This window comes from Aedes aegypti, chromosome 2 (assembly GCF_002204515.2).
Source record: "Aedes aegypti strain LVP_AGWG chromosome 2, AaegL5.0 Primary Assembly, whole genome shotgun sequence".
Taxonomy (NCBI): Eukaryota; Metazoa; Arthropoda; class Insecta; order Diptera; family Culicidae; genus Aedes; species Aedes aegypti.
The window spans coordinates 218,347,972-218,374,164 of NC_035108.1; the positions used below are offsets into that span (position 1 = coordinate 218,347,972).

General features: G+C 39.9%; 1 protein-coding gene across 9 annotated transcripts in view; it reads left to right on the forward strand.

Moving 5' to 3' along the window:
- Positions 1 to 18,626, forward strand: part of LOC5575624 (putative uncharacterized protein DDB_G0277255) — a 221,699-nt gene extending 203,073 nt beyond the window's left edge. For 8 of the 9 annotated variants that reach the window (XM_021844010.1, XM_021844008.1, XM_021844011.1 and 5 more), the window contains one exon: positions 17,334 to 18,626. In XM_021844010.1, the coding sequence (XP_021699702.1) occupies positions 17,334 to 17,441 (108 nt within the window). In that variant the 3' untranslated portion in view covers positions 17,442 to 18,626. The remainder of the gene's footprint in view (positions 1 to 17,333) is intronic. The other variant, XR_002500320.1, reaches the window with a different exon arrangement.
- Positions 18,627 to 26,193: the final 7,567 nt, after the last annotated feature.

Sequence of the window (26,193 nt, forward strand, 5' to 3'; positions counted from 1 at the left end):
TTCGATTCATTGATTTGCGCAATTAGTTTGTTATGTAGTTTGGTTGGACCTCGTGTCGAACGACAGTCATCATCATGCTTCCAAAGAGAAGAAGCAAATTTGGAAGCTGAAAGTGTTAGATGAAAATTAGTGAATTTGTCTTTTCTTTTATTAGTGAAGTTAACCGATATACAAGGATTCTACCTTTCTATAAGAAAACATTTCTATAACAAAACAATTTATGGTTTGGTAGAAAAATCGAATTCCTTTAACAGATTTTCCTGGTTTTTAGTTTCGAATAAAATGGAGTATGCTAATCCCTGGCTTTCCAAATTATGGATTTGTGGCGCCCCGCTTGTTGCTGGCTTACTTGTTTGAAAAAAAAAGACAAGCAGAGAAGCATCAAATATTTTGGGGAGCAAGAGTTCTTCTACCAAAGTTGTTCTTTCAGTTCCATGACATTCATGTTCTATCACACGTGGCTATCTAAAGTCACTACATTTCGAATGCAATAAGCAAATCAGTCAGTTTTCATCATTTCACTTTTAGGCATTCATGTTGGCTTCACATGAAAACCTAATGTTGATACACATTAAATTATACCGAGAAGTCAATGACGAAATCCATTATGTGGTTTTCCTTATTTCGCAAATCTGTAAGTAAAACACATGACCTTGACGTGTAGATTTTTCTCAGTGTGGCATTCTGCCTTATGGTATTCCGCCGTCGAAAAATATGACAATACACTCAAAAAAAATCCAAACATCATTGCTACGTGAAAAATCACGTAGATCATTCTAAATTCATGTTGCCTCTACTTCACCTGACTAACATAAAGATTACTAAGCCATTCATAACCATCAAATAGTGAATCGATAGTGTTGTTACTGAGGTTACCTATCGCACTTACGTGAAATCTGGACAAACATTTGAAAAGGGCTCAAGAGGTCTTGAGCCTTTTTCTAAAAACGGTGCTGTTGAGCCCTTTTAAGCCCGCCCACGCAAACTAACACCACTATCAGAAAGATTGGTGTTAGCTCTTCCTGATAGTGGTATTGGTGAGCGTGATCGAGTTGAATTGGGCTCAACAGCGGCTTGCAAAGCCAATGTTTACCAATGTCGATGTGCCCTTTTGAAATGTTTGTCCAGAAATTCACGTAGGTGCCTAAGTTCATTTTGACATCTGCATATTGTACGTATATTTGGTGTTGTGCGCAAATCCTAAAATGGCGCCCGCTTGATTTTTGCAGAACTTCAGAAGCTGCTGAACTTTAAATCCTGTGTTAGATTGATTTTAAGGTAAATATGCTTTGAATACCGAAGAACCCCTGCATTACTTCATACTTTAAACCTGATTTATAACCTCTATCAATTATAGCACGCGAAGGCTGCAACAAAACAGAACAAACTCACTACATTTGGGAAACAAGATTCACAATGCTCAGATTGAATATAAAAATATCACAATCTTTTAGTTTTGTTAACATTTTCCAATTGGGAATTAGTTTTCTTCCAAAGCCTATTAGAGATAAGGTTGGTCTTAATTCTAGTTAATTTAATGCAAAACCATCTAGATCCTATTAAAACGCTTCGTAAAGGCTACCGGAAAATCCACGTAGCTCTTACATGTAGCGCCGGTGGAATGGACGATCTTCAAAAGTTCATGCGTTCATTCTGGGCTACCTATGATTAACGTAAGAGCTACGTGAAAAGTGCGATGGAAAAAACCACGTATGTTTTCACGTAACAATGACGTTTGGATTATTTTGAGTGTAGGCCTATTCACAAGACGTTTCCAATCAGCTGACCGGGAAGCTCTTTGACAGTTCTTGTATGGAAATGACAGCCTCGTGTTAGCATCGGTACTCCACTGATGTAAACAAATGCATAGACGGACCTGTCACATGAAAAGTCCTATATATGCTTCTTGTAAAATTTTCAAAAACAATTTAGGTATAAAACTTTAAATTTGTCAGCATTATTTTATTTTTGAAATGACTCAAAAAGGGCTGTGTAAGTTGACGTCCATTAACAGTTATTTGTTCTATCAAAATGAAGGACTTTTGTGAACGAGCTAAAGACTCTAGAATGTCACAGTAAAGAGTTAGACTATGGCACCATTCGATTTTCGAACTATTCGTTTTTGTTAAAAGATGCTCCTCGTTGTAATAAAGAAAACTTTGCTGAGGACACCAGATGCCGAAAATATTTCGTTCCATAGTTATCAATTTTGTCACGCTACATTGCGCTCTTGCCCAATATTGTTGTAGAACCCATTTTGATGACAAATCACTGTCTAAAATTCGCTTACGAGCACTATAACACTATAACGCAGTATAAAAGTCCCTTTTTAATACGAGAAAAGCTATGGGAGGGACTCGCGAAAAGCGTACCTAAAATACCTACACTCCCTACTGCTCCTTAACATTGATCTCGTGCTCTTCGCCTTTATTGGTAATGCTAGTTCGCTGCTAAAGCCTACATTTTCGTCAAAACGCTGACCACTACAACATTCAGGGTGGCCACCGAACCGGGAAAAGCGGGAAAATGACGGGAAAAACCGGGAATTTGGGAAGATCACCGGGAAAATCGTGTTGAACGAACATCTTCAAGCTGTTATCTGCAAACCAACCTCCAAAGTAAGTTATAGAAAGTAGTTATGTTTAATGACATTGCCATAAGACATCAGCAATTTTGAACAAGTATCTTTCAAACATCAATGATTTAATTTCTACTATGCTACGCTATATTTCTTAGAAATGTTTCACTATTTTCTTAGCAATGTTTCAAAATATTTTTTTTGGATTTTTGTTCTCGAACTACCAGGGCTGATATTTTTTTAAACTTTTCTCTAACTTGTTTTACTAGACGTTTTGAACCAAAGTTTAATTACTTATTGCGTATTGGCGTAGCACTATTCTGTAATTGCTGAATACCACAACTAATCTTGAAAACAAGTCTTTGTTTATGAAAGATTTTAATATGTCCCTAGTTATCTAATCGACGAAGTTTTAAATATTGACTCATTTATGATCTTAATAACGATCAAACCATTACAGTTTGTTCGGGGCGATGATCTCGTGGACTGTAATTTCGGTGGTGCCCAAGTTGCTGTATGGACTCAGCGTGAGGAGAATCCTTGGGGGTTTCGGCTAAGTGAATTGGCTAAGCCAAGAAAAAACACTTCAATCACTTTCTGACTACTGTATTGAACAAAACTTTAACTTGACATTAATTCACTTTCTTCTCTTGGTGTTGGTCATTCCACTCGTTGAAAAATACTGATGATGTTTCTCCTTCGCTTGTCCTTTTTGTTGCGTGCTGGAGCCTGTTTTGCAAACGAGTCTCCACGCATCTCGGTGGAGGTAGATTTTCTGCGCATAGTTTCGTGGAATTTTCCATCCTGTGGTCTCCTCGCTTTGCGCACAGGATGATGTGTGGAGAGGCGATTGCACGTTGCCAGATTTGCGTAGGCTACGTCGGGGGTACGCAAATTGGCTCGAATGATATTTCTTGCGTACGCAACATACACCCCCCGGTGGACCATCGGTTCAATTATTGGCTGTATCTAGTTGGGTGATTATCTTCGATGGGCAAAATTGATAACTTCGTGATGGCACGACGAAATGTTGTTCCTTCGCTGTACACATACACAGCTCGTACCAAGTTATCTGGTCCTGGATACACAGCAGTTACACGGCCAAGCTTCCAATGCAGTGGTGGTTGATTCTTGTCTTGGAGAAGAACAATCATACCTGGTCGCACGTTTGCGATCTCCATACGGTTTTTCTTCCTTGGCTGCAAACTTGACAGATAGTCTCTGGACCAGGCTCACCAAAAATGTTCACGCATTAATTGCATGTGCTGCCAACGGGTCAATCGGCTGATCTTCACGTCGGTGTAGGTTGGCTCAGGAATTGCCGTCATCGGACGGCCAATCAAGAAATGCGATGGCGTAATCACCTCGGGATCTGCAGGGTCGTTGTAAACGGTAAATAGTGGGCGTGAGTTGAGTATTGCTTCAATCTCACACAGCACCGTAACCATTTCCTCAAACGTCAGCTTAACGTTTCCAATTACTCGTTTCAGGTGATTTTTCGTGCTTTTAACGGCGGCCTCCCATAGACCGCCGAACTCCGGTGCATCTGGCGGAATGAATTGCCACTCCATTTCCTTGGATTGACAATATCGGATGATGCGATTGACTTCGTGCTCCTTCTGAAACAGTTCGTAGAGATGATGTAGTTCGTGTTGAGCACCTCTGAAGTTGGTTGCATTATCGGAGTGCATTTCCGATACGATTCCACGGCGGCTGACAAAACGTTGCAAAGCTGCGATGAAAGCGTCGGTGGTCAGATCTGACACCAACTCAAGATGCACAGCCTTAGTGGACATGCAAACGAATACTGCGATGTACGCTTTCACCACCTTCGGTCGATACGATCCTTGCTTTATCAGCATCGGGCCAGCGTAATCAACGCCAGTAACGCTGAACGGCGGCGATGGAGTCACTCGTTGTTTCGGTAGCTCTCTCATCAACTGGGAAACGTCAGATGGATTCGTTCGGAAGCACTTCACACACGATCGGATTACCTTTCGTACTGTCGATCGGGCATTCAACAACCAAAATCGTTGCCTCAGTGCAGACAACAATCCAGCTGGTCCTACATGCAAATGCTCCTCGTGCAATGCTCGTACCAGCAACTCTGTTACTGTATTCTTGTTTGGCAAGATGATTTGATGCTTCGCTACTTCAGGTAGTCGTGATTGTGTGAGTCTTCCACCAACTCGTAGTAGATTTTTATCGTAGATTGGATGCAGATCTTGTAGACGCTTGCACCTGGTGTTGGTTTCGATTCGGTGTATCTCGTCGCTCAGTTCCACATGTTGAACAACACGCAAAATAACTACCATTGATTGTCGTAGCTCACTGACGGTCAAGTGTCGTTGCAGAATACGCTGAGTTGTCTTCTTATGGGTGTTGTTCTTGAAGCGTAGAACCCAAGCGATGACTCGTTGCAACTTGCGAAAGGAACTATACTTCGTAAGTTCCGGATGCTGCTCCTCGAATGAAGCCATCGTTATTATGGCTGCTGGTTTCAATTCTGGCAATTCGCTGTCGGGGATGTCTTCAGGTGTCTCGATGTTGAAAACCGGCTCGTTGAGGAATGGAGGACCATCCCACCATAGACCACTGGTAACCAAATCGACGGAAGTTTTTCCCCTTGAAACAATATCCGCAGGATTGGATAATGATCGGATATAATTCCACGTAAGTCCTTCGGTGAGACGTTGAATCTCGGCGACGCGATTGCGGACAAACACTTCCAGTTGGCCGGGATGCTTTTTTAGCCAAGCCAAAACTATTTCGCTGTCGGACCATAAAATCACTCGATGGAATTTAGTCGGGATGGCAACCAGGACTCTTTCTAACAAGCGAGCTAGCAAGAGGGCGGCGCACAGTTCCTTGCGTGGGATGGATACGTCGCGCAATGGTGCCACCTTGGATTTGCTGGTTAGCAAACGCGATATGGCAGAACCGTCGGACTGGATGCTGCGAATGTAGATGCATGCTCCAAATGCCACATTGGAGGCATCAGCAAAACCGTGCAGCTCGAACCTAACAGCTTCGTTGACGGTGACTTGACGTGGTATCGGGAAATCTTTCAGCAACGGTAGCGACTGCTTCAGTCTGATCCACTGTTGTTCGGTGTCGTCATCGAGTGGATCATCCCACCCTTTCTGTGTTCGCCAAAGTTGTTGCACAAGCAATTTAGCGAGAACGATGGTAGGTGCAAACAGTCCAAGTGGGTCGAAAAGTTTCGCTACTTCGGAGTAGATGATTCGTTTCGTTGTTCTGCGTCGTTGACTGCTATCGTCATTGGAACTTGGGATTCCAGCTGGTAGCAATTCATCTGTCGATGGATTCCATAGTAAGCCAAGAATTTTGATTACCTGGTTGATGTCGTTGTTTTCGATGTTCTTCGTTTGTTCCCGTTCGGCTTCAGGAATGCGGTCAAGAAGCTCCGGTGAATTGGAGCACCATTTGTGGATTGGAAACCCACCTTTCGCCAGCATGCCTTTCAGCTGGCGCTGCGCATCGATGGCTTCCTCCAGCGTGTCTGTACCCGACAGGATGTCGTCAACATAACAATCGTTCATTACAATCTCTGCAGCCATGGGAAAATCTTGACGTTCGTCTTCGGCGAGTTGATTCAAGCACCTCGTTGCTTGGAAAGGTGCAGATGCAGTTCCGTAAGTGACCGTAGTCAATTCCAGAACTCTCAGTGGCTTTGTCGGGTCGTCTCTCCAGAAAATTCGCAGGAATCTGGAGTCGTCGTGATGCATTCGGATTTGCCGGTACATTTTTGAAATATCGGCCGAAAAAACGTACCTGCGCATCCGAGCTCGTAGCAGAATATCGTAAAGTTCGCTCTGCACCACCGGTCCCACCAGCAAAACTTCGTTGAGGGATAAGTGGTCTTCGGCTGATTTGGCACTCGCATCAAATACCACCCTACACTTCGTCGTGGAGCTGCTAGGGCGGAGAACTGCGTGGTGTGGCAAATAGTATGTCTTCCTACCGACATCGTCGTTGGTTTCGTCAACCTCCCGGCAGTGACCGAGATGTTGATATTCCTGGATGAAGTTGACGTACTGCGTCTTCAGGTCGGGATTTCGTTGCAGCCTGTTCTCCAGCATGTAAAAACGCTTTAATGCCAAAGAACGACAGCTGTCCAATTCACCAACGTTGTTCTTCATCGGTAGTCGGACTGTGAACCTGCCATTAGGTTCTCGGTTGTACGTAGACATGAAATGTTGCTCACACTGTTGCTCTTCGGATGACATCGCTATGGCGTTCGGTACTTCTTCCACTTCCCAAAATTTGTGGATCGAATCGGCGATATCTTCAATCGATGCCACTTGCGAATAGCGGATGTCCTCCAATGACGCATCGGTTGGAATAGCACCTGCTATGAGCCACCCAAAATGCGACTCTCGTAGCTCTGGCAGGTGTTCGTCGATGATGATGTGCCTTGGTTTCAATAGTCGGAAGAACAGCTCTGCTCCGATCAGCATGTCAATGCTATCGGCCCGGAAGAATTTCGGATCGGCTAGTTGGATACCAACAGGAATGTTCCAACTTGACGTGTCGATGGACTTGCACGGGATTGTGCCAGTAACTTTTGGTATTACCAAGCATTCCAGCTTGGCGCGGAAATCGCTGCAACGAGACTGCACACTCACCTCTATCTTGTCACGAGCAGTCGTTCGGATGTTGTTGATGCCGGCTATCGGCACACCGGCGGGCTGTCTTTGGATGCCAAGGGAATTGGCCATCTTCTCGCTGATGAAATTCACCTGGGAGCCACTGTCCAGGAGAACGCGGCACTTCTGCTGTTGTCCGTTTTCGTCACTCACCAAGATGACTGCGGTGAGCAACAACACTGTCTTCGGTGACTGCATTCCCTGACACGAGCAACTGGTGGACAAGGATTGCTCGCTTTTTTGAATCGGATTCGATGCGGATGGAACAGGTGCACTAGCCTGCTTCGGCTCGTCGAGAATTGTTGAAATTGCATTCAGGTTGGACTTCGTCGTCATGTTGGGGCTGTCGTCATGAAGTTGAGTGTGGTGACGTCGCTGACACTTCCGACTGGTTTTCGACGACGGACAATCCTTCGATCGATGCCCCTTCCGTAGGCAATTGAAGCAAACACCAGCTGCCTTTACCTTCTCCATTCTTTCATTGGCGGACAGTGCGTTCAACTTGTTGCATTGGAAGTTCAAGTGAGAACCACTGCAAAAGTCGCACCTGTCCGTCGTTTCCTGGCTCGATGTTGCTGCTGCATGCGCTTGCTGGTTGACTTGCTTCGGCTTCGGCGTAGGCGGTTTCGTGTTGGCGTTCATATTGGTTGTCGTCATTGAACGGGCGACTTTCCAGCACCTTGCACTGGGATTTGAGGAAGTCTACCGTTTCCTTGTATTTCGGCAGATCGGTCGTCGTCGCAAGAGATTGCTCCCATTGCAACCTCGTTGAATCGTCAAGGGCGGCTGAGAGTAGGTACACCACCACCAGCTCGGACACTCCTGTTAGTGGCTGGTTTTGGTATTCCAAACTCTCTACGTGCTTCGTACATTCGTCGACCAGTTGTTGAAGCTGCTTGCTGGATCGCGATGCCATCTTCTTCAGCGATAAGAGCCCACGGATGTGAGTCTCCACTATCATTCGTTGATTCTCGTAGCGGTCGGTTAGGATTCGCCATGCGTGGGCGTAATCTCCTTCGTTCAACGTCTTCGCGTCGAGTACTCCAGCAGCTGCTCCTACCAGTGCCTTGTCCAGGTGGTACAGCTTCACTGCATCCGAATCCCGAGAAAGCGAAATGAATTCTTGGAACATAGCCTTGAACTTTGGCCAGTTCGCGTAGTCGCCATCGAAGGTCGGAATTGGCGCTTTCAGCGGCTGCTGATGGATGACCACTTGCGGCGCAGGATTGGCTTGTCGATCCATAATACGCTTCTTCATTCCGGCAAACGTCAGGTTCGTCCTTCTTCTTGTTCCATTGCGTCGTCCGGGATAATCGCTATTATCTGACTGTGGAAGCCAGAGAATTCCGTGTACGCCGACTGCAAATTGCACAGCAAACCTTCCAGTTCTGGCAATCCGAGTTGGCGATCTAATGATTCCTGGATGTGGAACACTTTATTCAGCACATGATGTCGTTGGCGTGATAATGCTTTAATTCGCACCATCATTTCACTGTCGGCAGCTATCTCCATCTGGTGCTCGTTGGAATCGCTCTCACTTTGCTGCTGTCGTTGCACACGAAAATTCACAACGTCGGCAGGATCGGTCGTCCCCTTCACAGGAGAATGTTCTAGCGGCATTTTCGTTCAGGGTTTTACACTCACTGTCTTCCGAGAAGCTCGATTATTCTCGGCTTCTTTCGCGCACTTTTCTGCTTCACTGATCGGCGTTTCGATGCAAGCGGCACTGCTTGCTGGTTGGTCGGCAATTTCTCCTCACACCTTCGGGACAGCAATCGGGAACCACAATCCGGCTCGAAGGACCAATGTTCGGGGCGATGATCTCGTGGACTGTAATTTCGGTGGTGCCCAAGTTGCTGTATGGACTCAGCGTGAGGAGAATCCTTGGGGGTTTCGGCTAAGTGAATTGGCTAAGCCAAGAAAAAACACTTCAATCACTTTCTGACTACTGTATTGAACAAAACTTTAACTTGACATTAATTCACTTTCTTCTCTTGGTGTTGGTCATTCCACTCGTTGAAAAATACTGATGATGTTTCTCCTTCGCTTGTCCTTTTTGTTGCGTGCTGGAGCCTGTTTTGCAAAAGAGTCTCCACGCATCTCGGTGGAGGTAGATTTTCTGCGCATAGTTTCGTGGAATTTTCCATCCTCCTGGTCTCCTCGCTTTGCGCACAGGATGATGTGTGGAGAGGCGATTGCACGTTGCCAGATTTGCGTAGGCTACGTCGGGGGTACGCAAATTGGCTCGAATGATATTTCTTGCGTACGCAACACAGTTCATATAAAATTTGTAAAATATCCATACAAAAGGCATTACGAGAGGGTGGGTGGATGTCAATAATGATAATTTTCGGTGTTTTTAAAGTTGTGAGCACTTACTTAGCTTCTACGTGTGTGGCCTTGTTTAATTCATATCTTGAACTTATTTGCTTTATGGAATAAAATTCAAAGGATTAATAGGGTGATCAAAGTATTTTGGACAGACCGTTACGCGTATATAATTTGGCCATTTTCGGCAAAATCAAATGGAGGTGACCAAATTATATACGCGTAACGCTCTGTCCAAAATACATAAAACTCCCTAATTCAAATAATCTCAATTACGGCAAAGAACTACTTGGGCATCTTGATGATTTACTTAGGCACCTAGGGCTTTTGTTGGCCAAATTATCTCAAATTCAGCATTAAGATGATTATAAACCAAAGCCAAAACTCGAAATTTCAAGAGCATCAGTCTAGAGAGGCAAACAGAGCTTTGAGCTAGAAATTTTGATCGTTTTATCATCACCCAACCAACCCATCAAATTTTCAACGCGAACAGTTGTCAGGATCTCTAGACCTTAAAACTTGAACTTGAAATTTCGAAGTTTGGCTTAAAGGGCATATTGTTGGCATTCAAATTAAACTCCTGTCGCGTCAAGAGTAGGATCTGTTTTATTAGCACAATTGACCATATCTTTCCCATGATAGATAGCTCCAGAGCTCCATTGATTCTCGATGAACGCGAGACAAATCGATTCAGGTACTATACTAAGCCATAGTTTTCAGAATAAGATTCTATATAGATTAGAACACTCTAATAGTCAACATATTTCTCCAATAGTGAAACTATTGATAAACAATCAAATAACTATGGAAAAACAACTAAAAAAATTAAACCGATTTAAAAAAAATGTTGCGGTGCTTTTTATAGAAAAGATTTTCGATATAGAAAAAGTCAATTAAAGTCGTTGGAAAGAATGGATTAAAAACCGGGAAAATTATGTAAAATATATCGGGAAAACCGGGAAAAAAGCGGGAAAATTGGTGGCCACCCTGAACATTGCAACGACGTATCTGCAACGACAACTCGTGGTACCCATTAGCGGCGGTACCCCTCACGTATGGTGCGATAACATGTTCTATATTTTTGGCGCTTCTGTGATTTAAGGGGATAGGATCCGTCATAAATTTGAGAATTTTCAAAAGCAGAATCATGAAAGTTTACATAAATTTCAGGTTTGAACAAAAAACTGCTGTTGAAGTTTTGATGATGACGATGATTACGAAGACGGATTCTTGAACGTTAAAGTACTGCGAGTTGCTGCCAATTCGCTGCTTCTCGAACACTCTAGGTTGACCAGTTGGATGCCGAGGGCCGTCCACTGATTGGATGGTCTGTTGGAGCATGATTCTCGGTTGCACTGGTGTCCCGACGACCTAAAACTCATGATTTGTTACGATTCTAGCTACTCGGTCTAATCCTCGACGGTATTGCAAGCCTACTCCAGCGAAGAGTTCCCCAACGAGGGAATATCTCCTGAACCGATGTTGTCGCTACGCGTGCTCCAAGAGAGAGTGCAGAATTCGATCCGAAAATTCCGCATGAAGGTTGGCTTCCTGTTCACTCTGACATCTGCAGTCGGTGATACTACACTACGTACTATTCAAAATAGTCTCAGGCAATTGTTCTATCCTACTTCGACGATGAGCTCTCGTCATGGGCAATGATATGGTCGATTGTGCTCCTTGAGCTTCATATTGGTCGTCGAATGTTGGGCATGTGTCAGCTGCCTTCGCCGCCTTCTCGCAGCAATAGTCGCCATGGCTGTTGTAGTTCAACCAGTCGTCGACCATCACGCCATGACCTCAAACCGCTTTACAGTTGATGACCTCCGTTTATGATGAACTAACTCAAGCTTGACCCCAGCGATCCACGTTTCATTGTGTAAATAGATTCCGTCATCAGCGTCTTCACCTCTTCCAAAGATTCGCCAGCTATCGCAATGACAAAATCTTTGGCATTTTCGAGGATCCCGTATTCTGCAGCGATGTATGTCAATCTCTGGCGTTGTTAATCGTATTTTTAACGTCGAAAGTAGCAACTTTGGCAAAAAAAGCTCTCGTTTAATAACTGTGGAAGTGCTCATAAGAACACTAAGCTGAAAAGCCGACACTATCTGTCACGTGGGTATGACGATCACCCCTATTCTTGTTTACGTTCGAATGCACTTTCGATCGAAAACCGTCTAGCATTCTCGTTTACCCAACCAAATCAAGTGCGCCATGGATTCGAACGAATGGACTTATGCACGAGTTCACTAATTTGACGTTTGAGCGGTGCCGTATTCACTCGTTGCCATGGTCACATAAATCACACGGCACCGCTCAAACGTCAAATAGTGAACTCGTGCACTGGTCCATAGGATATTCAATGCAAGGTATCTAGAAGGGAGGTAGTCCAATGTGTCAGATTTCCCATTCCGCCATTTTGAAATACCAAGTGACAGCTGACGAGTTTGTTTTGGTTGTTTGGATATCAGATGCATGGCGTGACAAAGTAGGTATAGAATTCTTTAATGAATGTTCGAATCCTCTGAGCAGAATCTCAAATAGAGAAACTTAAAAGTAGATGGAGTACCGTGTACCTTTTAATTCCGCTCCTAAATGCTTATCTTTGACAGATACGCGTATTTCGACTACAACTTGCAGTCTTCTTCAGTGTCAGTTACTCGTATCCACTGGATTAGTAGACTCCATCTACTTTTAAGTTTCTCTAGGTATAGAATGTTTCTTTTACACCCACATCTGTGTGGTATACGCAGCAAAGTATCTGAATTTGCTTCACTGTTTAATGCACTGATAGTAGAATACTTAATTTACGAGATAAAGTTACCGTGGCGCATCCTCTCTTTCATCGGTAGACCATCGGTGGTGAGTGGCTCTCACCCGCTGCACTATTCGAAATTTCCACATTCACATGCATTACATGCAATTGTAAACCAATTTTGCAAGTAATTTGCTTTTCTTGGACACAAAACACCGGAATAATAATTATTATAATAATCTTGATTTAATGAGTAGTAACACTCTGAGACGAGACTCGCGAAGACGGTCTTTTTTTTCTATGATTGCTGAGTTTTTTTTTCTTATTCCACTTTATGTTTGTACCAACCATGCGCAAGCCGTTCATACCCTCACATAAACCTCTCAGCAAAAAACGATTGCGTTTGCATCACACCTAATCATAAATAGCCTTTTGAGTAAAATTTCATGCCAGCAAACGTAGCAGACATTAAAAATAACTAATCTTGTGTTTAGATTTATCAGCAGTTTATTTTGAATACAATACTTTTCACTTTTTCAGCCATAAAAACGGCGGGCTGCATTTGACATTTCGTGACAGCGGAATCTGGGCTGCATATGTTACGTTGATATTTTTCCTTTTCGCGAGTCTCTCTCAGGTAACACTTAACTCACCTTGCTATCAAAAACACGCATGAATTACATGCGAATTTCTAATGGAATAAAAATTAGATACACCCGGTCAATCCATTTTGCTTGCTGCGCCCTTCGCAGGGCAGTTATTCGCCAATCTTCCAAAATTATCTGCCAAGCGTATCCTTCCGACGTAAGCCACTTTCACGCTAACTTGAAAGTACCCATTAAATGAGTACCATGTACTCTTTTTTTATTGCCGATACGAAGCTGTCAAAAGAAGGGTACATTTCCCAAAACAATAAATGGGTATTTCGTACTCTTAATGAACATCGCTTAGCGCAAATAACGATGGGTAATATCAGCGACCATTTTTATTTGTTAAGTGCTTTGAATTGAAGAAGTTTATCAAACTTTACGTCTTAAAAGGTGTTCTACAACAGTGAAACGTTGAACAAATCATGGAGGTAAATCATTAAAGTAGCTTTTTGGTTCTGCGTGATTGGATTGATTGAAACGTTATTTATTTCTTTGAACTTTACCAGATGCAGCAAAACCCGGAGTCTGGAACAAGCGCACTGCTCGCAGGAGGAGGGCAAAAAATTTCTCAACTATTTCCAGATGCCATGGTAGTTTGTTTATTAATTGAAATATACTAGTTGAAGTCTTCATTTCAGTGTTTTAACTTAGTAATTATCCATGCTATTGACTCGATATACTGAAAACACCAGCAGCATTTTTTTTTTTTTTTCAAAAAGATGGGTATTTTGTACCCCTTTCTGATCAGCAAGAGGGGAGTAAAAAATACCCATTTTTTGAAGTTCCGGTTGAATACTCTTTAATGGGTAAACGCGATATACCCATTAAATGAGTTAAGCCACTTAAGTGGAAAATGGGTACGAAAGTACCCATTAATGGGTACTTTAAAGTTAGCGTGTTCAGTATACTGGGTTCACCGTAGAATTGAGCGAACTCATGGTTCATGCTTCTTCGCTACAGACCGTTATAAAGATGTTTCTGAGCACTTGTCGCTCGAAGACTCCAAGTGCTTGCCGGTCCTCCTCCAACACGACCATAGAGAATCTCTGGTCTTTTTAGCGTTTTGCACGTGATGCTTTTTGTGAAGGATGAATCTTTCTCGAGTCCGCCTTCGTAATTCTCGGCTTACACGCTCGTTCAGATCTACTCAAAAGTGAGTAGATTTCGACTCACTTCGGAACAAAGTGGAACTGCTCAAAAGTGAGTAACACCATCGTTACTCACTTTAGAGTAACATAGTCAAATGTCAATATGGGAGTAACACTTACTCACTTCGTTTAATCTGAAATTTGCGAAAGTGAGTAGATGTCACTCACTTCAGGAAATAATAATTTTGGAAATAAATGTATTATATTATTTATAAAATCAGAAGAAATGTACAAAGAACATAACATTTATTCATTATCTCATACATAATACATAATAATAATACATGATAACAAGTAAAAAAATTGTGATATTTGTGTTGAAATTTTCGCTGCTCTGGAATGGATCCCCGGATGTTATAAATATCTGGGGCATCGAAGAAAGTCATGGAGGATGTAGTTTGACCGATCCAGTAGCCTTCCCGGTTAGACTGTAAAGAATTGATAATTGGTCCAATAAAAAGAAGGACGGTAAAACTTACAGTTTATATTTTTTTTTTGCGGTTATTTGATCAAAACCTTGGTCATTTTCAATCCGAATCCGAGGATTATTGACTTCGCAGCACTAATCTGGAGTTCGCCGGTTGGACTTCCGAAGCGCTCTGCCGGCTCGGCATTTATCTCGACTGTTTTTGAAAACAGTTCGACATCACGGCGACGGAAGAAATTTCACCACAACGGAGGATTTGTCAGTTCGAGCGCGCGAAATTTTCACAAGTCTTTGACGTTTACAAAGTGAGTCAAATATGTTTATGTTTACTCAAAAGTGAGTAAGGTCGTTTTCTTTCATGGTTGAGTAAAAAGTTACTCACTTTGATAAAATAAGGTTACTCACTTTTGACAGCTAACTTGAAACTTCAAAAGTGAGTCAAAGTTACTCTCTTTTGAGTAGATTTGAACGAGCGTGTACACTATTGTCAGCTGTCAGCAAGGATCCAAGGTAGACGAATTCATAGGCCAGGGGAAGTGGTTCACCTAGAGTGAATTTCTGTCAAAGAAAAAGTAGATTTTGTATGAGATTTGACAGAAAAATGAATGACAAGTTCATCCACTTCTCCTGGCCTATTCACTACCTCGAAAGTATGGACCAATGGACCGATGCACAAGTTCACTATTTAACTTTTGAGCGGTGCCGTGTTATCGGTCCATGCACGAGTTCACTAATTTGACGTTTAAGCGGTGCAAAATTCACGCGTTGCCATGGCCACATAAATAACACGGCACCTCTCAAACGTCAAATAGTGAACTCGTGCATAGGTTCATTGCTGTTTGCGTTTGAGGTGCAAATTATGTCAAACTGAGCTTCAAACGCGGTAACACAAACTTTTCAAAGGTACAGTCACCCCACAGTTATGGATAGCACACAGATATGGATCAGAGTTGGATTAAAACAGGAATATCTCATCAAATAGAGTCGCAATTATGCAGAACACATTTTACCTATGTGAAGCTCGAATGTGTACAGCATCGCAATCAATAATAACACGCTTAAGCATATTTTTTCTGTCAGTAGGAAATAAAATGTCAACCGTGTTCCCAAAAGCGTTGATTCATAACTGTGGGGCATTGAAAACCATACGACAGTTATGAATCAGAGATAAGACGATTCCGAAACAAACGCCAGAACGTATGCTTTCACTAACACACCATTCGTTTACCTCGCAGATAAATTGCTTTTATAGTGTTCTGATCCATAATATGAGTCGATTTGATCCATAATAGGGATCCTCCTCTCCCACTGATCCACATCTGTGGGGTGGACATCGTTTGAAATTTCTATAAAATCGACACTTTTTTCGTAAATAATCGAGAATTTTGAGGTGTATTCCCAAAAACAACTATATTCTGCAGTGCCAGGAAGGTAATTTTGTTTTGTACAGCGTCACCATGATTTTTGATCATATGTTGTTCTGAAAAATGACCCTTAGTTGATCCATAACTGTGGGGTGACTGTATTTAGCAACCATGATCGATATCACCGCCAACCTAGCAAAGAAAACCAATCTTTGCCGTCCTTGTGAAAAAGCTTAGCGCGTTTGGTGTTCCCGCATTTAATATTTGCGTTTCAAACGCACACAGCAATATATCGCCATCTATTGTAACACTGAACTGAAGGATGAACAAATCTACCTTAATCATATTAATGTTGTACGCGAAGCAAAAAAAAATCAATGGATCTTGTGAAAATCATATCTGGTTATAATCGATTTGCGTGCTAATATTAAGTCTCGTATTACAGACAAACAGACGTAACACTTAGCACAATTTTCTTTAAAATCGATCGACCACTTCACACAATCATCATCTGGTGTCTATATTGCACAAAATATCGTTTTGAATCATATTACGGACAGCTTCAAACTCCGGACACTCTACTTTGTAAGGGAAACATTTCACTCGGAATGTTTCAATTTTTGCTGTTCAAAAGTTCTCACTTTCGGTGCTCGTTTCAATAAGCTTTTTCCATAAACATCAATGCAATGCAAAATTATAATATACAACTGCCTTAGACGTCTCTTTAGTGGCTTGACGACTTCAACTGATGATTTGACTTTTTTATTAATGATTTTCTTGAGCTGTCCGGAATTCGAATCAAAGTGTCCGGAATATGAAGCAAAAGTAAGGAAGCGTCCGGAATAAGAATCATGAGAAGGCCAAACATTTCGATTTATTTAAAATTATTCAAATTGCAAAAGCGTATTCTTTGCCCACCATTCGAAAGTTAAGGGTTTATGACGCTCGATAACATTGGGAAATCATACAGAATGATTTATTTAGTATGTTCTGCTGAGTTATACTTTTCTAAGGCCTTAAGTGTCCGTAATATGAATCAAAACGGTACGATGCATGCAGAAGGCGCTAGTGTGAAACGTCAAACACCAAGGAACCTGTTGCGCGCGCCTCAGGTTGTGAGATATGAAACATAGGAAAGTTGACATGATCGTTCAAAGTGCGGTCGTTGGACATTTCGTCAGTGCTACATATGTTTGTCTGTGCTCTCACGTTAGCACAAATCTCAATAAGATGAAACACGTGTTTATTACCCTGATTGAAATAACAGCCAAATCCGAATTATTTACAAAAATAACAATTAAAAAAACTTGTTCAGCTTTCCACATCTCTAAATCTGAATATTAATTAACTCATTAATAATGTTAAACCTACTCTGATTATTCATCTAATAACTGTTCTATTATGTTACAGCCCGACCCTCGGATATGTCACGAATCTCTAATGGATCAAATCAAGCGTGGCGCAACGCTAAAACGCAATCGAACGATAAACGACCGAAGTGCGCCGAAAATTCACTAAAAATCGACGCGCATGAAGCAAACGAATCATCATACCAAATAGAGAAATTTTCAATTAAAGGAAAAGCGTTGGTCATATCAGAACCACAAAAGTAAGGTAAATTTTCAGATTGCGGTACTATTCCAATCTGTTCGAGTTAACAGCATAGTAATATCCTGATAGTATTTCGTCCAGAACAGCAAGAGAGGAAAATGAAGGCGAGCTCGGAGTTTTTTTTTTGTTTCAGTACCTACAGTTACATAATTTGTTGAATTATTATTTATCGCTAGTCGAAGTAGAGGAAAAAACACATCACTGATGAAATATGAATGGACAGGGTGAGAATTCTTTGAAGAACTGATTGTAATCAAAATATTTTTATTAAAATACAACAAAGTAATGATGTGAATAAATGGAAGTTAATTATACATATTTGAAATGTTATCTAATAACTAACGTGTATTTAGAATTGGTTCAGGATTTGCTGTATTAGTTAGAATGCTGAATATCACAACGCGCAACGTTTACACTCAGACATTGCTGCAACTATATCTACCAGAATTTGAATTATGGAAGTAAAAAAAAAACTTTCTAGGAACGTGCATAGAAAGTACGCTTTCGTTTTATCCCTCATCGTGTCTTCGAATGAGCACAACTTTTACAGTAACCTTATACATATACTCACGAAATTTATACCAAAGGAACGATTTTTCATTTACATTTCAAAACTTTTAACACAATTATCAAGTTTTAATCTGCATATACAGAACTGAATACTGCGTAGAGAACAAAAGTATACAATAGAAACAAGATATCATTTTCTCGTGAAAAAAAATGAAACCATGAAGCACTGAAATTAAAGTCTCCTTTAGGAGCAAGTTAGAATTCCTCGGATGGGGAACCAACAATTACATCAATTAACGACAAGCAGAAGCATTGGATAAATGTATGCAAAGGGATTCGACTTAATTTCCATGTGTTCATTGGGCTGATGTTAATTTGAAGATTGATTTAAATGCTGTAAAATGACAAATCGTAAACCAACATCTGTTAACAATTTGGAAAAAAAAACTTGCTGAACACACACCATTCAATATGGAGTAAGTATTGTAACACTCGTTTTGAATATTAGAACACCCAAAACATACTAGAATCACCGATAAGCATAAGTTGCATTCTGACAAAGTGTATCATTGAAGGAATACCTACAATAGGAATCAACGGCAGATGGGTATCTTGTGAACGAATGTTCCTGGAAGAATGTCTGGAAATATTACTGAAATATTATTTTGCGAAATTATTGGATGAAGTTTCTAAAAATCTCTAAATAAATTACCATGAAATTGCTGCGTGAAATCTTGGAGAATTTTTTAAATTGATAGATCTCTGAGTCCAAAGATGGCCGTCACAACGGTCGACTTGTGCCGCTATTAATGTTTTCAATGGCTTAAGCTAGCTGGCAGTGCTAAAAGCTAAAACCGAATTATCATCAAGATCATTAGAATTCCTTTCACAGATTCTTCAAGGGAAAGATTCAGGAATTCTTCCAGTGATTTTGTCAAGTTTAATCTTAAAAATACTTCCAGAGATACCTTCAGAAACTTGATTTCTCAAAGGATGCTTAAAGGATTTCCTCCAGAACTCCAAGAAGTGCATCAAGGGGAAACCAAAAAAGAGTCACGTAGGAATCTTGTACTTTCTACAACAGCTATGATTTATATGCTGTCATTTTGCAACAAAGATATGTATCTATCGACATCGAACTAAATTGTAATGGTACGTCATTTAATTCGGAATTGGATCGCTAGGTAGCACTAATATGCATGATGAAACTTTTACTTTCTTTTTTCAGATATCTCAGGATCATGTCCATTTAGAAAGATGGCGTTCCCGACCAAGTTGTTCATTAACTCAAGGGCTATAGTTGTTCGAGCAAGTTAATTCAAGTTCGCCTAGTGGTAGGCGGCGCTAGTGAGCATGAAACTTTTGTTTTGTAGTTATCTCAAGAACCTGACCACTTAGAAAGATAGCGTCTTCGGCAAATTTGTTCAGTAGCTCAAGGGCTATCATTATTCTAGCCAAGAGATTTGAGATATTGCCACCAGGTGGCACTAGTAAGCATGGAATTTTTGTTTTGCAAATATCTCAGGATCCTGACCATTGAGATAGATGGCATCTTCGGGTCTATAATCATCCAAATTCAAGACTTAAATAAAGTTAGTCTTTGAGCTATTAAACGACACTGAACACTGAACTAGGCTTATTGATCAACTTTACCGAAGATGCTATTTTTATGAGTGGTCAGAATTCTGATATATGTTTTCACAAAACAAAAATTCCATGCATACGAGCACCGCCTGGAGAAAAAAAAATCGAATCTTTTGGCTTGAATAATGAATGCCTTCGGCGTATTAAGCAAATTTTTCAAAGACGTTATCTTTTTTTGTTCGTTTAGCTCGTTTGGCTAGTTCATCACTGCAACAAAGACGCCATCTTTCAAAGTGGTCAGGTTCCTGAGATATCCGCAAAACAGTCTAATGCGCACTATCGCCGCAATGGAGCATGGTGGCAAAATATCGAACTTTTTGGCTCAAATAATGATAGTCCTCGAGCTGCTGAACAACTTTGCCGAAGACGTCATCTTTCTAAGTGGTCAGGTTCTTGAGATATTTGCAAAATAAAACTGTCATGTACACTGGCGCCGCCTGGTGGAGGAATTCCGAAACTGAATAATCACCGCATTTCAGCCCTAGATGTCTTAAAAAACTTTGTCGAAGATGATTTTCTTATATTTAACCCAGATTACGAGGTGTTTCATGTTGAACATGGAAAACCAAGGATGTTGAAGGAAAAAAGTCGACCCCTCGACACTCGACACTGGCCTATCTTTCAAGATATTAAGCAACATATTAGACACTTGTTTTTAATTATGAATCGTGGTTTACGGGCAACCAGCCGAATGGAAGTTTAACAACTACCGAAAAGCTAAACATTACATATAATTTGCAATTGGATTAGATGGACAAATTGATGTGAAGATTTGCGAAAAAGTTACACGTCTTCTCAGTGAGAATCGAACTCCCCGATCTCTAGTTGGGGCGCGTTACCACTACGCCAAGAGAGGACTCATGAACGCAGAAGTTAACCTGAATTCGATTTCAGCTCAATAATCACGTGGTCCTTTTTCGCAAAGTGCACCTCTTTCGGAAGAATTAGATGCCCATCCAAACACAACGCTTTCTATATATATCCAATGCCTAGCCCGAGAGCGCATTGTTTTTTAGGTATAGGAATAGCACACTACACGGTAGTTCTTAACATATTAGAGTTTGAAGGTATTTGTTCGCATAACTAGTGATTTTAGTACTTTTTTTGCAAAAGTGAAGTTTAATTAATAACTTTTTCCTCTTAAACATACTCTAATAATCCCTCCCTCAAATTTAATAAAAAAAAAGTAAGGCAAGGGTGTACAAAATATAACGCGCGACTACTCGCGTTAAAAAAATTCGCGCGACGATCGAAAGGTTAAAGCAATTTGTTTTCAAATTTTCCAAGAGATTCTTCAGCGATTCATTCAGAAAATCCTCATGAAATTGTCAATAAATTCATCTCCAAAGACGTCAAAGAGTCATACCAGAGTTGTTTTGTTCCTAAAATCTAAAAGAGATGAATGTTCTATTACACTGCGGAACACGTTATTGTCTCAAGCATCAAATTACTTCTATTTACTTGATTAATGATTGCTGAATCCATTGCCGTTTACAGAAATATCATAGCACGTCCAGATTTTGGGATATTGGTTGTTGAAAATGCAAAAATTGACTATTTCAGCCAACTTGCATGCAAGTTTGCCAGCTTGTAAGGCAATTCATTTGCTTAATTTGCCACAGAATTCAAACTTTATGTGTATAACAATACTTATCATCAAAGTTTATAATATTTTTGATGCGGAAAAGTTATTTTAGTTTAGAAAAGTTTTGTATTTTGCCATATAAGAGAAACGAAGAATTTTGTATGGAGACTGCAAGCATGTTGAAAAAGATCGGTTTAATCTAAATTGAATCGTAAAATTTCAACCAAAATATATCTAAAACGAAAGTTTGAGTCCTTTTTTGCATGCTTGGTGGATAAGATCACAAAAAAGTTTGATAAAATATACTTCAAATTTTAGGTAAACATCAATAAAACCAATGTTTTATACAACTTTGGCGACCTGTAGCTAAAAATTGTGACGTGCTGGAAAATTTCTGAGAACGGCATCAGATTCAGCAACCCCAAACCTACAAGAGACACATAATTTGATCCTTGAGACACGCAAAAATGTCATTTTTGTTGCGCTGTGTTATTATTTGAAGTGACCTACAGTTTAGTGTCTTCAAGTTAGACTGGAAATACAAAATTAGACGGTTCCAATCCACTGTGTTTTAATTCCTCGTTTTCATGCGCTTTTTGAATAGCGCCCTAACCGTTGATTTTAGCGATATAGTTTGTTCGGAGAAGTTTCTTGGTATATTAAGGCGCAACTTTTGACGAAAAAAATTTTGTGATCAATCCACCTAGCAGTGAGATAGAAAAACTATTTTTTCAAAACATTTAGATAGACATATGGTGTCTTCGGCAAAGTTGTAGAATTGGCAATTTGAAACAACTTTGTCGAAGACACAATTTTTCTATCTCTTATACTTTTTGAGATATATGCCGTTGTATGTGAATGACCCCTAAAAATCATATTTTTTATCATAACTTTTTTCCAAGATTTTTAACATTTTTTGTGTTTTCTACAAAGTTGTTTGTCATAGAAAAACCCGTGTTTTTGCTGAACATATCATCACCCTATCTTTTGAAGTAACAAAGTTATTCATGAATTACTCTTTTTTCAAGGAGTAGTTTAGGCCTCTATAACTGGCTTCGGCGCAAAATGGCGCAGACAACTCTTACAAATCATGAAAGTACCTTATCTCCCCTTTTGGCAGTTGATAAAAACTTTTGTCTATAAGCGTCTTTGCATGGGTTTTTACTATCAAACAAATAAGCCTTATTAAAACGAATTCGACTGATAATTCTTTTACTTTAAGAGACAGAGAGGTGCAATGTTCAGCAAAAACACGCGTTTTAAGATGTTTAACAACTTTGTAGAAGACATGAAAAATGTTAAAAATTTAAGTAAAAAGTTATAATCGAAAATGATTTTAAATTATTTTTTTCATACAAATTTGTGTACTTTAAGTTAAAAAATTCGTAACTCTTTTACAAGATTTTTAACATTTTTCATGTCTTCTACAAAGTTGTTAAACATCTTAAAACGCGTGTTTTTGCTGAACATTGCACCTCTCTATCTCTTAAAGTAAAAGAATTATCAGTCGAATTCGTTTTAATAAGGCTTATTTGTTTGATAGTAAAAACCCATGCAAAGACGCTAATAGACAAAAGTTTTTATCAACTGCCAAAAGGGGAGATAAGGTGCTTTCATGATTTGTAAGAGTTGTCTGCGCCATTTTGCGCCGAAGCCAGTTGTAGAGGCCTAAACTACCCCTTGAAAAAAGAGTAATTCATGAATAACTTTGTTACTTCAAAAGATAGGGTGATGATATGTTCAGCAAAAACACGGGTTTTTCTATGACAAACAACTTTGTAGAAAACACAAAAAATGTTAAAAATCTTGGAAAAAAGTTATGATAAAAAATATGATTTTTAGGGGTCATTCACATACAACGGCATATATCTCAAAAAGTATAAGAGATAGAAAAATTGTGTCTTCGACAAAGTTGTTTCAAATTGCCAATTCTACAACTTTGCCGAAGACACCATATGTCTATCTAAATGTTTTGAAAAAATAGTTTTTCTATCTCACTGCTAGGTGGATTGATCACAAAATTTTTTTCGTCAAAAGTTGCGCCTTAATATACCAAGAAACTTCTCCGAACAAACTATATCGCTAAAATCAACGGTTAGGGCGCTATTCAAAAAGCGCATGAAAACGAGGAATTAAAACACAGTGCAATCCAATGAGTTCTATGGACATTTCTTTGCCGCCATAAAGCTCGAAAAACAGCTTCCTTTAAGTCACCTCAACACATTTGGCTTGGTTTTACAAATATTTGAAATCGGAAATGTGTCAAACTTACTGTCCAATAATATAATAAGTGAATGTTTTTAACCATCCAAGAATACTGAATTGATTCTGCTTGAATGCATAGAGCCATGCCTTCAAAATTTGTACGGATAATTTGCGGACACCCTGCAGATGCTGATCAGGCTATAATTGTGGTGCCGGATTAGAAGCGAACACCATCTCCGCAGATTCGTTGTTTGGCATTTTTACAAAATATCCCGCGCAACGTTTGCTTCCAGTTGCCCAGGATGCCTAGGTTCGCCATAAAGTTGGGCGAGCTTGTGGTTCATTATCCGCCATGGCCATACACCGTTCTTCTGACAAACATCGTCCTCAGTACTCAATTTCTTATAGGTCCTCGTCTAGGAAAGTCCACGTTTCATGCCCGTAGAGGACTACGACACCGATCTTCTTTCTCTTCTTGGCATTATCGTCCTCACTGAGACAGAGCCGGCTTCTCAGTATAATGTACTTATGAGCACTTCCACAGTTATCAACTGAGAGCTTTCTTCGCCAAAGATGCCATTTTCGCATTCGTATAGCGCGTGGAAGGTACGATGATACTCTATGCCCAGGGAAGTCAAGAAAATTTCCATTACGAAAAGATCCTGGACCGATCGAGAATCGAACCCAGACACCTTCAGTATGACTGTGCTTTGTAGCCGCGGACTCTAACCACTAGGCTAAGGAAGGCCCCTACTACCGATCTTATGAGTGGTTTTTATTTTGACCGCAGGTTCTTCTGGAGCCCATAGAAGGCGCAAATTTCACAGATCCGAAAAATCCGTTGTTTTTTCTATCACAATCATTTGAAATTGTTTTAAAAACTATACCAATCCACTACCAAATAGAAGATTATAATTTCAATAATGTTTGTTAGGCAACTTTCCTCTAAAGTATGATCATAAGTAGGTATATATGACACAATTCATCATAGAGAACAAAATCTTCAAAATAACATCGACCTAATGTTCATAAATCATAGTGTCCGTAATTCCAAAATGTGAGTTGACTTCGAAGCAAACTTTTCGATATCATAAACATCCGAAAAGAATGTGACATATTCGCATGCACTGCTCCAACAAATTATTGAATATCCCATAAGTATGTAATTCATTGAAACCAAAATTTATTGGACAGCATAACAAGCGGAAAAGCAAATTAGGCACCAGAAGAAGTCGTCCATAAATATTTTAGTGGGTAACAAATACGGTTGGGTAAGCTCAATCTGGAATAATAACAATTCCTATCGTTTAGTATTGAAATGTAAAAACAAAAATAGAAAGGCTGATTTTAGCAACACCCTAGGATTCGAACTAAACGGCATCGCTATTAAATGCATCTTTATTTCCGCGTGCGGCACTGATCAGTGAACGCGAAGAAAACACACAAATATTTATCGAAACGTTTCTATTAAAACGTGTCGGTCTTCCACCAAAGACGAAAGAGTCCTATAAAAAATGCAACAGCAAGCTTCAAATCACATACACACATACAACAATGTTTTGTATATTATAGTAGCAAATAGGATATCTAAATTACCTAATTCACCGGTACCAGTTGATGAATCAGAAGAGGCTAAATTATTTTTGCGCGATCAGAGAAATATTTTGTTTTCAGTACCGATTATTTATTGAATAGATCTGTATTTATTTGTCCGAGACAGACACGGCGCATTTTAGAGTGTTAATCCCAAAAAGCTACCTGTAGTAAACATATATTTGGCAAAACAATTTTTCTTTTGCTTTAATCTGATTAAGTTACTCAACAATAATTATGTACATATGTGTAATATTTCTAAAAATGAAATTAGTTTGTAGGTTAAATTATTCGCGTCGCTGAATCGTTTCCACTATGCATCGCACTTTGACCGAAATCGGGAAACATGAATGTCCAGTAAACCACAAATTTTGAACAACAAAAAGAAACAATAATTACTGATAGGGCAATCCGAAAGCTAAGTAACTAGTAGCAGATCATGAAAAACAACAAAAAGTAGCACGAAGACAGCAAAAAACAACGGGAAACATATATTTTTGTACGAGTCAAAAAAGTAAATTTATGTGTTTTCAAATTAAGGACATGGCATATGAATACCGAATGAAGCTATAAAAATATGTTTAATTTAACACTATACACCATAATAACGTCATGAACATATATCGCTGTAATCAACAAAACTATGGAATAAAAAACGAGTAACCGTACATGAGATTACCTATATTCAATGCATCCGAAAGTCGTAGCCAACCATTTTACTTAAACTGCTTATGTAGATTACTACATTATCCGAAACAAACTGATTGTTAGGTAGGTATTATCAGGTTCATTCCGTTTTCAAGTTAACACCAATCAAAACGTCCCTTTTTAACTAACCAATGGTTATGGGCCCAGTTCCTTGCATAGCTTGATTGTTCAAGTTTTCATAATATGACCAGATTCTGGGTAGTAATACAATTTCATACACTGAAATAAATCAATGAGGTTATTTTATTGGATACTTCCTATAAAATCGACTCCGTGCTGAACTTGTATGTATTATATGTGTAACTGTTTCGGTTCAACTGCGATCAAATAAAAATAACAAAAAAATAGAGCCATTTAGGATTATATGCGCATACTATATGCTCAGCACTAGCTTTGCATATAACTTTGATAGAT